This window comes from Pelobates fuscus, chromosome 4 (genome assembly GCF_036172605.1).
Source record: "Pelobates fuscus isolate aPelFus1 chromosome 4, aPelFus1.pri, whole genome shotgun sequence".
NCBI classification, from domain to species: domain Eukaryota; kingdom Metazoa; phylum Chordata; class Amphibia; order Anura; family Pelobatidae; genus Pelobates; species Pelobates fuscus.
The window spans coordinates 323,979,073-323,996,223 of record NC_086320.1 but is presented as its reverse complement, the minus strand read 5'-3'; the positions used below and the strand labels follow the sequence as shown (position 1 = coordinate 323,996,223).

Here is a 17,151-nt window from a genome sequence, read left to right as displayed (position 1 = left end):
TAGAGCTGCAATGTAAACATTGCAGTTTCTCTGGAACTGCAATGTTTTACATTGGAGCACTAAGTGCAAAATGGTCACAGTACCCAGACTACTTCAATTAACTAATTAATGGTCTGGGTGCCTCCAGTGTCCCTTTAAGGTAGCTACAGGGATAATCCATATTGTTAGGTTTAGGCTATTCTCTGCTCTCAGATTGCCAAAATGTAACATTGGTTATTAGGGGAGATGGGGTTGGGAGGACTGAATACAGCAGACAGGAACTGACTTCGGTAGATATTGATAACAGGTAGAATAGATAAGGATGAGGAATCTGCTTTTGCAAGAGAAGTTAGGTTACAACACTGAACAAAAAGTATTAGAGAGTAGATGTTACTTTGACTGCAATAAGTGTAAAGTGAAATGGAGTATTTAAAGAGAATGACACTGCTTGAATGCGCTTGTGTTTATTTGCAGCCTATGATTTCCAATTTAAATTGTAATCTGTTGCGGACTGGAGCGTTTAATAGAAAATCGTTTTGCTCCTTAATTGTTATGGGACGGTACAATCTGTAAACGCATCAGTTACTGGAGAAACTATCGGCTTATTTATTTATTTATTTTACTGCTAATGACAATCCTATTGGCTTTCACACATCGACACCAAACACAATTACTATCTCTTCATCTCACTGTATTCTAATCTAATGTTCTCCATGCTAAACACTTACGTTGGAAACTAAATTTGCCTTGAACCAAACTTACAATTTCTGCTGTCTGTAAACAGCTAAAGACCTTTAACGTAGACAGATTACAGCTGTTAGAGCAATGACTATATCATTTATCATAAAGGATATATTAAAATTAATAATTCTCCATAGTAACAACACTGCCAAGACTGAGAGATCCCAGCCACTTCTGCCTCCCATGCAGAGCAGAATCCCCCAAAACAGTGACACTTTTTTGTAGATTTAAAACTATCTGTAACATTATATCTCCTCACTAATGGCATCTTACTCTGAGTTCCTCGTGCGTTGGCTCTATTTACTTGCCATGATTTGAAATAGATGTGTACATCGTCAAACTGTAAAACAGCTCATAATCTGTTCATTTAATCCTTCGTTTATCTAGAGAGCTATATCTAGATCTACGCATCTTCTACAATGGCCTTCACCACTATTCACTGATGCCTGCCTCATAATGCATTAGGAATCCTTTTCAGAGGACAGTCCTAAAGTCTGGTCAAGTGTCCTTCATTTCCTTGAACAGAGACATTCCTTTTCTCCAGTTTCCATGGTAACTGCTCAACTCTTTTCCTAGAAATGCTTTATACATCAACCACTGTATGCCTAATATGGGAGTAAGAGAGAATATGTGCTTCCTTTATCTAAGAGCGATTTTCTACATCTAATACTGTCAATTTGCACAAATAATGATCTAACTTGGCTATGGACAATCCACACATTTATATTGCAGAATTAGCTTGACTTTATCGTTTTTTTCCCTTCTTCTATCCTCCTAATTACAGCATTACTCATTAATTAGGCGATTGTCACTTACCTACGGTTTCATTGTACTACTGCCCAGCATCATTTGCTTTTATCTGCAAGTTGTAAGCTTTTGATTTGTTTTACTTTTGTTGTTATTTTGGTATTATTTATCTATGCCTTTGATCTGTATCATGTATTATCATATTGACATAATATTTGGATAAGATGTGTAACCCAATCATTATACACATTTCTTTATCTTCGTTAATAACATCTTTTGATTATTAATTGGAATGTTGCAGTCTCGCATTATTTGTTAATCACTCACTACTTCCCCATCTACGTGTACAGATTCTATAAATCTAAAAGTAAAATGTCAACAGATGAAGACAAGTTATAATTTCTAAATCTTTGAGGACCAGCGTAACATGATGTAATGCATCATGCAATGAGATACAATGATCTCCAGGGGTCAAAGAGTTAAAGCTTTAAGTGCCTGTGTTATACATTGGTTAGCAAGTGTTCCTTTAATCCTCAAAAAAAATGCTATTTTTTTTTTTTTTAAATCAATTCTTTTTTTTTTTAATTCTTGTAACTTAGCCCTTATTTCTAAATTTTAAGCAGCCATGCAAGGTAAAACAGGACAGGTGATCCTCACAGCAAGGAAATCATCGATTTTCTTCACGCTATGTTGGTTTAATATATCAGGGCATTGTATATAGAGCAGAGCATGTATGTTCAGGCATATCTGGTTCACCCTTCACAGACCATTTTTGATGGATTAATAAAATCAGTGTTGTCAGTTTTTTACTGAATTGTGACCAATTACTGTGAGCGGTGCCAGTTTATACTGCCGTCGAGCTTTTGTTTTGACAGCTGCTTTTTAAACCTATCAAAGATCACAGAAGCAAGTAAAAGATCTTGCAGCTAAAAGTGTTGTAGAATTCTCCCACAATGGAATATTATTTCATTGATTGTGGTTGATGAGTTCTCTAACGAGCCACAAGCTACTGCTGTCCCTGCAGGCCACTTGGTGACATTGAAGACTTGACGAAAACTTGCGTACAATGGCACGCGATCGCTCATTTTACTGGCAAATTGAATTCTGGCAGCAGCAGGAAAATACGAACCGGTAGTAAAATCTGAATAGTCTCTAAACAAATGCAGGTGTGTCAATTTAAATCTGGCAAGAGCAGACGGGAACAAATCTATACGGCAAACATCCATTGCAGGAAGAAGTAATCTTTGTGGACTTTACACTTCTGTTCTTGCCATCTCACTTCCTCTTTCCAACATAACACTTCCAAGATTAATAGAGAAGTGTTGAGCTAGATAATGGTGTTTGCATGCAGCATAAGTGATGTTTTATTTACACAGAGAATTTTATAAGGCAATAATTGTGTAGGGGGTGTGTAGGGTAGGGCTAATGTTTATGCGACAGCGGCTCAAGTTAAAGGGACACACCAAGCACCATTGTTTAATACCATATAAGTTTACTTTTAAATCCATTACTGTCATCCAATTCTAAATGTATTTATTTATTTTTTAATTTAAAAATAAATGGGCATCATACTTAGCCTGCAGTACACCATTAAAGGAACTAACATTGCAAATAAATATATTTTTATATTGCAGCAAAAACAGAGAATATGAGAACAGGCAAAGCTTAGAGAAACTCGGCCCCCGCTCAAAATGTTTTTGTTCACTTGTGCCATTACAGACATGGACCCTGTGATCACTGTGCTTAGAAGAGTATCATCTACACCTCGCTGATGAAGCCCAAAGAAGGCCGAACCGATCGCACTGTGTTGCAGTATCTCTCGTGCAGAGAGAATTTGCCGGCATTTCGGTTCTGGACTGACTTTATGGGTGGGATCATTCTGATGTACAATGATATAGGTTGACTCTGTAATGACACAAATGATCAAAACTATTTTGAAACCTGAGTGGGGGATTTACCGAAGGGCAAGCGTTTTTGTTTTTCAATTCTCAAAGTTCTCATATTCTCTGTTTCTATTTTTATATTATTTATTTTTTATGTTAAAGTGTTCCTTTTTTTAGAATAAACTTCATGAAACAACAAAAAAAAAAGCAGGTAAAAGTAATGGTAACCCAGCACCTGAAAGTATCCCTGCTAGACACTCCTCCCTCCATCAGATTATCCATCCAGATGATCTTAGATCCAATCCAATGTTGTCATAGAAAAGAACCGAGGACCTACTAGGCATGCATGGCGATTTCCTCACTCAGTCAACTGGAATTCAATGATTCTCTATGAGAAGCATTGTGACACCGAACATGAAAGACACTTCTCAAAGAAGTATTTCTAGTGGATGTCTAGCAGGCTGTAGAGGTATACGTAGTGACAACTGTTAACTCTGCCATTTCTCACAAACTGCAATTATTACATTTATCAGACTGCTGGGACAGGGTGTATGCACCGAAACCTGTAAATCAAGACAATTTGATTTTTTTGATGTATATAAACCTGACCACTGGGGTCCATATTCCAGTCCACACGAAGTTTCATTATATATGTAGGCATAACACATTGATTACTATAGGTTACAAGCTAGAATTCTTTTTATAATACCACAAAATTGGGAAATAATGAAAATGAACAAACTGTTAGTACAAGATGAGGGTAGCCAACGTGCAGATTATCAAGGTTGTAGTTGAAAGATTACTAGTTCTGGAGGAGAGGAAACTAAGATGAACACATCAGTGGATAGCTCAAATCATTAAAATGACCAATATATAGCAAAGAATTCACGGAACCACAGGCTTCTAAATGGACATTCCTCAGTCATAACTAAACAGTAATAAAGCAAATAAATGTTAACATACCGCAGAAGTAAGCCGGGCAAGAGCTTGAATTTGCAGAATTTTGTTGTTGGCATCTGTGGCGGTTTCTAGTTTCTCAGCAGACCTGTAAATACAAGGACACACGATACAGAGACCTTAAACGTTTATTAATTTGCTATCAAGATTCTAGACAAGTTACGTGACCCTCTGGCACACACATGACTGCATTTGTCTGAGAGGTGAAGATAACATGAACAACTCAATGTTTTTGTACAAAGCTTCTGTTCTCTGAAATGGGGCTCCACTTAACCTCCTTAAAGGAACACTATTGTGTTAGCAATACAAACATGTATTTTTAACGCTATAGTGTCTCTCCTCACTGTTTATCTTAGAGGGCCTCCCAACTTAAATTTAAGAAAAAAATTCTACTTATACTTTTTCCAGCACCGAAACTCACGACTTGCCACTCCTCCTCTAGCTACATCATCCGCAGGTATTACTTTATTCCCTTCCCATTTAATCCAATGCTTCTCGTAGAGAAGCATTGGTGCAATAAGTGCTGTGCGGTAAGTATGTGAGTCCAGTTAAATGCTTACAAAACCCCATAGCCGAGTAAAACTCTGTTGTGAGTTCGAAAGTGCCTCTGGTGGTTTTCAGGAAAATAGCCACTAGGTGTGTGCTTAACCCCACAGTGGAAATACTGCCATATTTACTAAACAAATGTTTTAAAGTGCAGGAACTTCAGGGGCACTGCACCTATTGCCATATATCACTGCTTTAGTACCGAGAATCCTGGTAAGACCACCTCACCGGTAAGTGTACTTGGACACATAACAATAAATACTCGCCTTCTTGAAATACTCATATATCGTAAGCTCATTTGAGCAGGGTCTTCTTCACTTCTAAATAGACTCTTTCTATCATTGTATGGCTTTGCAGAACATGTTGGCGCTATATAAAATGCAAAACGAGATGAAGTAGTCTATGTGCTTTTAGTGTTCCTTTAACTAAAAAAGAAGAGGCACGAAAATAACAGACTTTATTTGTTTATTATGATATACATATTTGAAGAGTTTTTAATTTGCTCTAGAAATGTGATCACATAAGTAGAGTCTTATCAACCATTATTAATAAACTATGTGACATCTTGGGTTTCCTGAATCTTAATAACCGCGATCTAGTTGCCATCTTTTAATAGTTTAAATAAGCAATAAACACAACTACGTGTACATACATTATTTATATACGCATATGCTGAATCTACGCAGCTAAACTCTTGAGAGTCTAAGAAAATGGAATTCGGGAAGTAAAGCAGTAATTTAGCAAATCAGCAGGAATTGTCTAAAACACTGCAGTGATATATTTTGCAAGTCAAATTAATTTCTATGCAAAATGTGCCTTCAGGACTTCTCCTAGATTGTGGTAATTCATACGAACGTGTAAATCTGTAACTTTTTCTTCATGTGTTTAGGGAAGAAGATTATTTTTGTCTACCAAGACAGAGGGGGCCAGTGTGCGTGGGTAGAAAACCAGTTACATGGAACGCACTATTTTTGTATTATACAAAAGATGTGATAGTAGAATATTTGGGGGTTTAGCCACTTTGCAATGAATATAAACCCTATTAATATCTAATTGTTGGGTAGTCATTAAATAAAGCCTTCACGTGAAAAAAATTTTTTTTAAAAATTTGCTGACGCAGAAAATGAAAGGAGCCCTTGTACCTTATTTGAACTTTTTTTTTTTTTTGCCCAATAAGAAACTGTGGATCTGTTAGAAGCATACGCATAGGTGAAATGTGGATGCAATGATATAGAACAGCTGATCAATCTATGCAGAGACACACATATTGCGTGAACAAGGGAGAGGGAGGAGGTAGGGAATGCACAACAGTGGTCCATTTTCTAATAATTCTCTTATAGAGATATAAAATAAACACCAAAAACCGATTCCTAATGGGTCTAGGGACCCATACATGTGATGTGTGAACCTGAGACACCAAGGAAATTGCAAATTGTTTTTGCAAAATAAGTCGTGCTCCATCAAGACAAGGTCTATTATATTGGCCCGTAGGCACTACGATGCTAAACTGCTTACACATTGCAATTCCTTTTCATCCATTTGTTTTACCATTGTACTTTTTAGTTTATTTTTAACTTAAACTAAAAACAAAACTAGCTTCTCATTCCGTCACAATTCTAAAATAATTTTAACACTAATAGCAAAAAAATTATTAAATAAATAAATTGCAAATCTACTAAACAGTTCTATTACATAAACGAAAACGATGATGAGTATAGTTTGAAAAGAGATCAAGGGGAGTAAGTGGAACTCTAATAGTACAGAATAGGATCAGTACTCTATAAATACTTAAAACGTAACTTTTAATAAATACTAAAATGTTTACGTGCAATCAAACAAAAAATACAAATAAATAAAATATGATTGATTGAGTTTTTGTTTGATAGCGCACAAACATTTTAGTATTTATTTAAAAGTTCTGTTTTAAGCAATTCTAGAGTACTGATTCTATTCTGTACTACTAGAGGTCCACTTACTGCCCTTGAGCTATTTTCAAACCATACTCCTCATCATTTTCGTATGTAGCTGTCTAGTTTACTAGAGTATTTGTGCGATACATTTTTAGATCGGCTCATTTTGTTTTCTTTCTTTTATTCGGTTTTAAACAGGTTCCTTTAATGGGAGGGGGGAACAAATAAATAATAGCCTGCAGCAATACAACAAGCTCTTCTGTAGTGTTTTTCGTAAACCCACCCGATTTCTTTTAGAGTTCCCACAAGGTTATCAGACATTGAGGAATGCAAAGTCTTAATCTGTCTACCTAACAAAACAATGCAAAAAAACTATAATGACTTAATTGACTGCTACTTTGAGAAGTATTTAGACTCGCTCATTTGTTCCAATATACAACATGAACTGAACTTTCTTTAAAAAAAAAAAAGCTGCTTTTTATTTTTTGAACATACGGGTTGTTTCTGCACAAAACAAAGACAATATGACATAAAAAAGGCAAGAAAATTACATTTAGAAAACAACTCTTTGTCTAAAGGAAAAGAACTATAGAGTTTAGGTGGGGGGTGAAATGTGCTAAAAATCACTTACATTGTTGTGTGAAATTACATACTCGAGGATTAATACAAGTGTTCAGTATGATTATTGCATCATTGCTGGTTGGATCGGGTGGGTGTACTCCTGACAACATAGATATTGTGAGGGTTCCATACTTTTATGTTTTAACTACAGTGCTGGGTACAAATAAATGTTTATTTGTGCTATTTTGTAAGTTTGAGCCAAAACGTTGCTTTCTGGTCCTAATAAGTCTACATTTGGACTGTCTGAGTGCCCAGCCGATTGGTATGTGTGTGCTGTAACATAATGAGAAATAAGAGTGTTTTTTTTTTTTTTTTTTAAATAAAAGTCTAATAGAAATATTCAAATGTTATTTTCTGTGTTACACATAATATTTAAAATTAGGCCACATGGCCATTCTGGGGTAAACAACAGTTAATAGTAGGGGTGTTCTGCCTCCTCTGCTGTCTAGCTGTTGTTGAACTATATTTCCCATAATTCAATGCTGGTCTCCAGCTTTCAGAGAATTATATATGCTGTAGCCAAAATGTGAAAGATTAAGGCTCGAGACCTGTGGTTCTACCATGTTTTGTTTTTCCTATCCCAAATAAAAAATTTCAAGAAAACCCCACACAGCCTAATCAAACATAGACGTTATGTGCTGTGGTACAGAATTTTTAGATTACAAGCTTGCTTTAGCCAAACGTATCTTTTTGCATTTTTGTTTTTGTTTTATATTCACCCTTTGAACAGCACTGCAGCTAATTTTTATGCTTTATCCATAAATAATGATATTTATAAAATGTAATAATTTGCAAACCTTGCATCTGGTTTCAGAGTTAAGAGATTAGTCTTAAAGCAAGGCAATGTGTATTGGTGCTCTACACATAAAATAAAGTAACCCGGGATGGCTTACATTGTTCCGGCATTATAATGAATGCTCAACATTATGACATGACGGTCACTATAGTAAGATGTTAGTCTATGACACACAATACGATTTCCATTCATTCAGACTGCGACCCACATTCAGCTAGACAATTCTTTGTGTTATCATAATTTCTTTGTCAGTTAAATACTAACCCATACCTATAAAGTTCTAAACAACCCTAGCCCTGGGCTCGACAAATCCCAGGTGCCAGGTCGCCCCTTAACTCCAAGCCGGGCGGAAAGTTGTAGGAAGACGGCTTGCTGGGTGGTCGTGGAGGCGGTTGGGTAGCTGCGCGAATAGGAAGGCAGCAAGGGAGCTGTGAGGTTTCTGCTCTGCTCCCCCACGCACCGCTTAATGAGACCGGGATCGGGATAGGACGTCATATTCCGGCCCCGGTCTCACTGAGCAGCGCACATGGGAGCAGAGCAGAGACATCACGGCCCCCTTGCTGCCAGCAACCATACGCACAGCTAGCCGCCCGCTTCCACGACCACCCAGCAAGCCGTCTTCTTACAAAATCCCCCAACTTGCCGCTGGCTGTACGCACAATCCCCCAGCATGCCGCTCGCCTACATAATCCTTCAGAATGCTGCTCGCCTGCACAATCCCCAAGCCTGTCGCCTACTGGACCTCACAGGTATTAAAACAAGCAATAATGTGTTAATGTGTCTGTCTGTCATGGTGTGTCTGTCTGTCTGTCTGTAATGGAGTGTGTGTGTGTCTCTGTGTGTGTGCACGTGTCTCTGTCATGGTGTGTGCGTGTCTCTGTCATGGTGTGTGTGTGTGTATGTGTGTCTGTCATTGAAATGTCTGCAGGGACAGGCTATAGACACCAGAACCACAACATTAGGCTGTAGTGGTTCTAGTGACTATAGTGTCCCTTTAAGAATTGTATTTTTGTCGTTGAATATAAAGCTTTGTAAGTTTAAAAAAAATCTGGCTCCTAACTTTTTAAGCTGGCTCCTAGATTCAAAGTAAATTTGTCAAGCCCTGCTCTAGCCCCTGTTACATTTATTCACTGGTTCGTAGGTATCCCCCTTTTCAGATTCTCCGCTGTGCCGGTGACCTTCTGTCTACCTCCATCAAACTCTCCCCTAGTCTTCAATTGTTTAAGAAGTTCCTTCTTTGTCACAAATATCACAAATATGTCTCTGGCTCTCTCCTAAAGAGCCACACTCCATTCTCACCTCCACTTCACCTACTTTTCCACCTTGTTTGCTGTCCCCCTTGATGCCCTTCCTATTGTGTCCTTATCCACTCCACTGTCAGCTCATCTGAGCACGGTCCTCATCTACCTATTGTTTCTATAACATTTTGTAATTGTCTCATTATTGTTAAGTTTCCCCCTTTATAATATTGAAAAAGCGCTGCAGAATAAGTTGATGTTATATAAATACCAATAATAATAATAATAATTAAATGACAGCCTATCATATAAACAATTGCATAAAGGCATTATACAGATAAGAGAGTCTCACCCATACATTGTGTTAACCTACTTGTAATTGTATAATCAAAACTATATCCAGGATTGGATGGAAGTCGCATCGTCAAGTAAATATTGATGTGTTCTTTAATGCTAAATTCTAGACATCACACACAACATGTGTTTAAACTAGCCAAGTGTGATGTGTACACCTTAAACAAGCTTCCTTACATTCTGTAGGTTTGTACCTATCTGCAATGTTTAACTACAAACATAACAAGTGATATCTGTTATTTGGCAGCTATAGCAGTCACATATAGCATGTTTTGTGCAGAATCCTGCTAGACAGGAATTCCAAGTTATTCCATTTTATTTGCATTCATATCCCTAGGAGAGTACAGTACTCCAAAAATAAACAACTCCCACACTGGTGACAGCAATGAAAATATATGAAATAACAAAAAATTACATTTCTCAACCAGCCGTGCAGTAATTTTGTTTTTCTCATGTTCAAGACATTTACCAGAAGTCTGTGAGTCTAAGGGTTCTGCGCAGTATCCATGGCCGGATTAACATAGGGGCTGATAGAGCTGCAGTTCAAGGCTCATGCCTATGGAATAGGCCCGTTGATTTAAAAAAAAAAAAAAAAAATTCTTTTACTATTCTTTACAAAGCAGTTTTCCTGACATTGTAGTGCCCTGAGTAGTGCCCCTTCAGTAGCTTACCTTATTCCAGCGCCGGGCTCCCTCTGTGCTGGTGACCTCTCCTCCCCCGCCAACGTCAGCTCCCTCTGCCGACGTCAGTGGAACCGAATGCGCATGCGCGTCAAGTGCCGCGCGCGCATTCAAGCTGTCAATAGGAAAGCATTTCTCAATGCTTTCCTATGGACGCTCTGCGTGATGGAGGCATAATATGCCTCCAGTGTCGCAGATGCGCCTCTAGTGGCTGTCCGGAAGACAGCTACTAGAGGCTGGCTTAACCCTGCTATGTAAACATACCAGTTTCTCTGAAACTGCTATGTTTGCATCTGAAGGGTTAAAACCTGAGGGACCTGGCACCCAGACCACTTCATTGAGCTGAAGTGGTCTGGGTGACTATAGTGTCCCTTTAAGTATGGAAACTTAAGATGGATGTAGGGGAACAAAACTGGTTTGGAGAGGAGTGGACCAGCGAGTGCTAAGGGACAGTCCTTAGAGAGCGTGGAGCTAGCGCATCATTAGACACATTTATGCCAAGCTCAGGGTGATGTCTGCACGTTATACCCTTGGCCGGTCATCCTGCATGATTGGCAGGCAGTCTGACGTGCATTCACACCAGGCTGACCATCTAATACTTTGTGAAGACACGTCCCCTTTTTGAGCATGTTTTTCCCTTCTGGTCAGTTCTGGTTATGTGATTCACATCAGTGGCCCACCCTTTTACACCACCCAACAATAACCTGGTTTACCAGACACTGCTGTTAGGGGGTACGGATTTACTTAAAAGATGGAAGCGACAGATTCGCATAGGATATGTGTTATCTGATAGCTATAACCTGTGAGTTTCCCTCCACCACCACCTCCACCAGATATATGATGCCTGGGAGGGTGGGAGGGTATAACTGTTTTAGTGTTTTCTGCCCATACGATTCTGTAATTAGCCCCATCATAATTTTCCCTTTTCTATTCATTTTATTCTGACATTTAAATGTCCACTGTTACAGTTACTTTCTCTTTCAGTGTTATTTTGTGTTTAGTCTTCTGTTTCTGTAGCATGTTATTACTACAAGTGAGCCGTGCTACCAGACTTGTACATGCATTAATCATTGTGTTTTACCGTATTTAGGTTATATTGTGAAAGTCAATAAAATATTTGTTTAAAAAAAAAAGAATAATAATGTCTGGGAGAGCAAATGAGACAGTAGGGAAAATAACTTTCTGTATATATAGCAATGTGAGAAACACACATACAAGTTATAATGCACAAGGGTTACTGTATATTAGTACATATACAAATTTATTTAAATATAAAAAGTCTATGTGCCATTAACGTGACTAAATCTGAATATTTTTAGACATACTGTCAAATACCGGTAACTTAAAGCCCAAAAGATGCCCAATTTTTTGCAGAAATTATTTTTTCTTGCACGGAACAGACGGAGATTCTACCTTCATAATTCTCCAAAATATTTTAATGCAATATATTTACTGACAAGGCATTGTATAACGCGTCCAAAGTGGCATTTTACACATTTTTTAACAAGTCAAAAAATTTTCTCTGACAATAATCTGATGTCAATGGCAATTCAAGAAACTTTAATGAATATGTTTATATTAATAGTTCTATTAAAAAGAGATTCAGTAAGCCCCGACAATGAAGTAGAACATGCGCATGAATAGATGTACTTACATGTCACATATATTCGATGTTAATGGAGCAAGAGGTGCAAGCTGTTTTAAAAGTCGGACACCCATGTGCCACCCTTTTTCCTTCCCAAACTCACACACTGCCTCAGGGCAATCAGAAGATGAAAACTGGTAGAACACATACGCATCCTGAAAGCATAGCTGCTTGTCCACTGCAGTGGGAGTAAAAAAAGAATATATATTTTTTTTTTAATGTAAATGCCATATTTTCTCATCCAAATGTGAGCAATATCTATAATTTCAAATTAAACATTGATTATTTGGATTGCTCTTAGAGAACTACAATGCAATAGAGGCTGCATCTAATACATACTGAAGATTGTTGTGTTGAAGAACCTTTTTATGACATATATCCATTTATGAACTATTATGTCGCATGAGATACGTAACAAAAGAACTGTAGAGCAGGAATCAAACCTACTGGCTCCCCAGATATTAATGGCCTACATCGAGTGTAATTCTTTAAATGCAAAAGATGAAAAGAGAATCATGGGAGTTGCATTTTAGCAAAATCGGGTGGGGGGAGTTGCAGAATTTTCTGTAGTCAAAATCATATTAAGTATCGTTTTGAATGTATATTTAATATATGCGTTACCTTATGCTTAGAATTAGGGTTGTCATATCCCCCGTTTTTTTCTGGACACATATAATTTCATCGTGTTGATTGTCGGCACATGAAAATACTGCCCTGAGTTCTGGATAATGTATATGCTGAAGGATTCTGGATTGATTCATCACCTGATTAACTACTTGCAATATTTGACTTCTACATACTGTAGGGCAGTACGTTCTGTATGTTGCTCATCATTGTGTCCCAACTTGTAATGTGTCCTATTATATACCTGCAAAGTAAATATGACCTGGTGGCACTATTTGAAGATGTGATCAATATTTGGTACTCCAAGTGTCGCTGGATTAGGTCTCCCATATCTCACCAGCTGGACACCCTGGTACTGTGTGTTAATATCTTTCTTATGCAAACCAAATAGATTCTGTATCCCTTGTAGCCTGTAAGAGGTTCTTCAAACAGATGTATTTTTTTCTCAAAAGTGTATATTAAAAGGGAGTCTGTGCGCTCGCACAATGACAAGCGCAGTATCCTACAATGGTTGTAATTAACACATTTTAGCCAGTATCTCAGGAAAGAACTCTTTTGTAAGAAATCCAACAATGAAAAATCTTTAGAACAATCAAATCCATCAGTTTAGATTAATTAGCATAAGTTCCTATGCAAACAGTCAGGTTGCAATTTTTCTTAGCTATTTAAATATTGGATTTCTCATAGAAAAGAGACTTTCTGGGTTATTCAATAAAGTCCAAATGGTCCCATACCGAATGGGGTAAAACCATCTGTCTGCATATGGGGCCATTAGGACTGCAAAATCCAAACACTGTTCGGACTATTTAACAATGCATGGATTTTCTAATTCAGGCCCCAAATGGGCCGGTATTTGATCCGGGTTTCACCTGCACCAAACACTACTGGACAGCTGAAATCTGGACCAAATGCTTCAAATCGAGGCCAGGATTTAGGATTTTAAAAAAAATTCTAGTTGCCGCTGGCATCACAGCCAATGGGCTTATAGTTAAAGACCATCAGCTATGCGAGGGTTAATTATGTGGCCGCTGGCCAGCTCTTGCCAGCCAGCAACTACATTAAAAGGACACTATAGTCACCAAAACAACTTTAGCATAAGTAGATCATGACCCTGCAGTCTCACTGCTCAATTCTCTGACATTTAAGAGTTCAATCACTTTTGTTTCTGTTAAGCAGCCGTAGTCACACCTCCCCTGGCTGTGATTCACACAGCCTGCATGGAAGAAAAAAAAAAAGTTTTGTTTTCATCCAGATGTTAACTTGCTTTAGACGTTTTTCACCTCCTGCTCTGTAAATTGCACTTTAATCAGACACAGGAGGCTTCTGCAAAGTCTAGCAAGCTATTAACAGTCCAGGAGATGTAGCAGATGTTTTAAATCTCAGTTATAGTAATATGAGGGTCTTACTGACCCCACATGTTAAAGGCTATTCATTTTTTTTAACTATTTAATGTGGTGACTGGCTAGCAATAGGGAGTTTCGGATAAAGACATGAAGATATTAATATGATCAGTACATGCTCTGATATTTTGTCAAGTGTGTTAGCCACCAAATTGGACTTTTATTTTGTTTATTATTTGATTACTGTACATTTTTTCAAATAAAACCAAAAAATAGCTATTCCATTTTTACAAATAGCAACCATCACATTGAATTGTCTAGCAGTCTGAATTCTCATAGGTTTACATGAAAACACAGGTTGAGGAATATCATATGAATTGAGAAATATGCCAAGTACATACAAGCTCTGCAAAAGATTAGCTGAGGAATTCAGGAAATACCGTAATAACATTTATCATTTATACTGCACCTGTATATAAAGAAGGCACGCATAGGCATCCATCATACATTTAGGCGATTGCTTTAATACAGTATGTTTTTATAAAATTTCATGCACAGCTACCATATAATCAACAAGCATAAATAACTCCAGTACGTGAAAATATACTAAAATATAATTGCAAGCAGAATTATTTCAATCTCAATAAAGAATTAGAACTCGAGAAAATTAGAAACTAGACATGTATTCAGCGTTTTTAGGTTCAACCAAAGTAACCAAGTCAAGGCCAACATGGTGAGCACACAGAATTCATTAAACCAATCAAGAAACCAAGAAAACTGAAATGCCCAAGGTGTGGACAAGACACTGCAAAGCAATGAGTTGTGCACTCATGAAGCATGCAAAAGGGTAAAATTACCTTTCAAGTGGACATCTGATCAATCTAAATCAGAGATAAGTCAAATATCTGATCTCCACCAGACTACATAAACACATGTGAACTCACACTAGACCAGTTGTGCCCAAAAGGTAGACCTCAGATGTTCTAAAACTACAGATTCCATGATGCATTGTCATTCTAAAGACATGCAAAGCACCATGAGTGTTGTAGTCCTGCAACATCTGTGGATCTTCCTATTGGGCACCCCCGCCCAAGACACTATGTTTTGTGCTGTTGAAGGTTTAAGGCAGTTGTAGTCCGTTAACAGATGAATATTCTGTATATGTCTGCCCTTACTTTTATACAAAGCTGACCTTACATTCACTGACACCATGTTGCTCAACTTTCAGGCATCAAAAAAAAAAAAAAGTGTTTAACAGTTTGCACACATTCGAACTTCCTGGAAGTAAACTAACCTGAAAGGAGTATCCCAAGTTTCAATAAAGTTTGCCAGATGCCAGCTGCTGTATATCTGCACTGAACAAAGGGGCACTGCTGCAAAAGCCAGTCAACCAGTTCGGACCCCACACAACTTTTTCTTTAAATCCATAAGGAAAAGAAAAAAAGAAATGAGAGAAATCATTAAAATTGCTGGAAAGATGTTACATATTTGCCATTCAATAATTATTTCTAATTATCATTTATTTATGTCGCACCAACAAATTCTGCCGCAATGAATACAATACTAAAAGCAATAAAAATTAAATCTTTTTTTGAAAGACATGAAGAAACCAGTGTTATTGGTATTGAGAGCCCTGCCCACAAGATTAAAATCTAAATTAAAGTATTTCTTGAGCAATATTAGGCTGATGAACAGAATGTCACATTGCATAATATATAATAAGTTGCAATATTGAACAATATCAGATGGATCAGTTACCACTTGCAGGCAGGGTGGCCATTATATCGCGACAGTCAATACTCCTATTTAATGCCTGGCTGTTCCTTGGGGCACACTAGGGCTTTGCAGTTTAGTTGGGGAGGTATACCTATTGACAGCTCCATTGCTCCTTGCTCTCCAGCATGGCTTCCTTTTGCACCGGAAGGAAGTTATGTGACATCTCTTCCTCCCAGCTCTTGCGCAGCAGTGCTGGGAGCAAGAGATGTCACATAACTTCCTTCCGGTGGAAAAGGAAGCCATGCTGGAGAGCAAGGAAAGTCATTCTCCTCTAACACTAAAGTTAACAAAGACGAGGGTAGTTAAAACAGAGCCTCATATATGTGCGTGTGGCAAACTTTATTTGTATAAGGCAGCGTGTGTGTCTTTATCTATGTGCGTTGCATTGTGCTATCTGTTTGGCAGTATATGCTTGTGTATTTGTATTATGTGGGTGTCAGCATGTATTTGTGTAGCAGTGTATATGTTTGTGCATTTATGTGTGTTATATGTGGCAGCGTGTAAATCTGTCTATATGGCTGTGTGTACAAGTTTTTCTGTGTGCATCTGTGTGTGTCAGAATGCATATATGTCAAAGTGTGCATGCATGTGCACTTGTGTGTGTGTATGTGTGGCTGTGTGTATTTGTGCATGTGCGCTATGTATATGTGTAATTGTGTGATAATGCTACTCCCACCTATTTATCCTCCTTAATACACAAGTATGTCCGCCTACGCCCCTATTCTCTACCAAAGACCTACGTCTATCCTCTGTCCGTACTCGCACCTCTAACGCTCGCCTCCAAGACTTTTCTAGGGCTGCACTGTTCCTGTGGAACTCCCTTCCCCTTTCCGTTAGACATTCATCCAGTCTCCACTCCTTCAAAAAATCATTAGAAACTCAGTTTTTTCACAAAAGCATATCAATTAAACTGTTAATGACTCCCAACTGATTCCTCTCCTGCAACGGAAATCATTTTTTTATTTTTTTTAAATCTCCCTCTAGCATGTAAGCTCATTGAGCAGGGCCCTCAACCCCTCTGTTCCTGTGTGTCCAACTTGACTGGTTACAATTTAATGTTTGTTAGCCCACCCATTGAAAAGCACTATGGAATTTGTTGGCGCTATATAAAAATAATAATAATAATAATAATGTGTGTGTGCACGTTTGTTTCTGATAGTGTGCATTGGGGGAGCCTGGCCAATTGTTTAGCAAGGAGTCCATAGAGTCCATGCTGAGAGGGATACTCTAAGCACCCCTTAATCATAAAGGGTGAATTCATATTATATTGTCTCCACTACTTATGAGTATATTGCACATTATTCCCATGAGACT

The 17,151-nt window shown here is 37.9% G+C and overlaps 2 protein-coding genes across 2 annotated transcripts in view; both read right to left on the bottom strand.

The window, feature by feature from the left end:
- RAPGEF5 (Rap guanine nucleotide exchange factor 5) overlaps window positions 1-17,151 on the bottom strand; it is a 233,243-nt gene that overhangs the window by 154,050 nt on the left and 62,042 nt on the right. Inside the window, exons 4-6 of the mRNA XM_063452389.1 lie at window positions 15,356-15,477; window positions 12,107-12,275; window positions 4,314-4,395 (exon numbers count right to left, since the gene is read on the bottom strand). Of these exons, the coding sequence (XP_063308459.1) occupies window positions 4,314-4,395; window positions 12,107-12,275; window positions 15,356-15,477 (373 nt within the window). The remainder of the gene's footprint in view (window positions 1-4,313; window positions 4,396-12,106; window positions 12,276-15,355; window positions 15,478-17,151) is intronic.
- The window catches only part of CDCA7L (cell division cycle associated 7 like), a 356,480-nt gene that overhangs the window by 333,789 nt on the left and 5,540 nt on the right, over window positions 1-17,151 (bottom strand). The window lies entirely within an intron of this gene.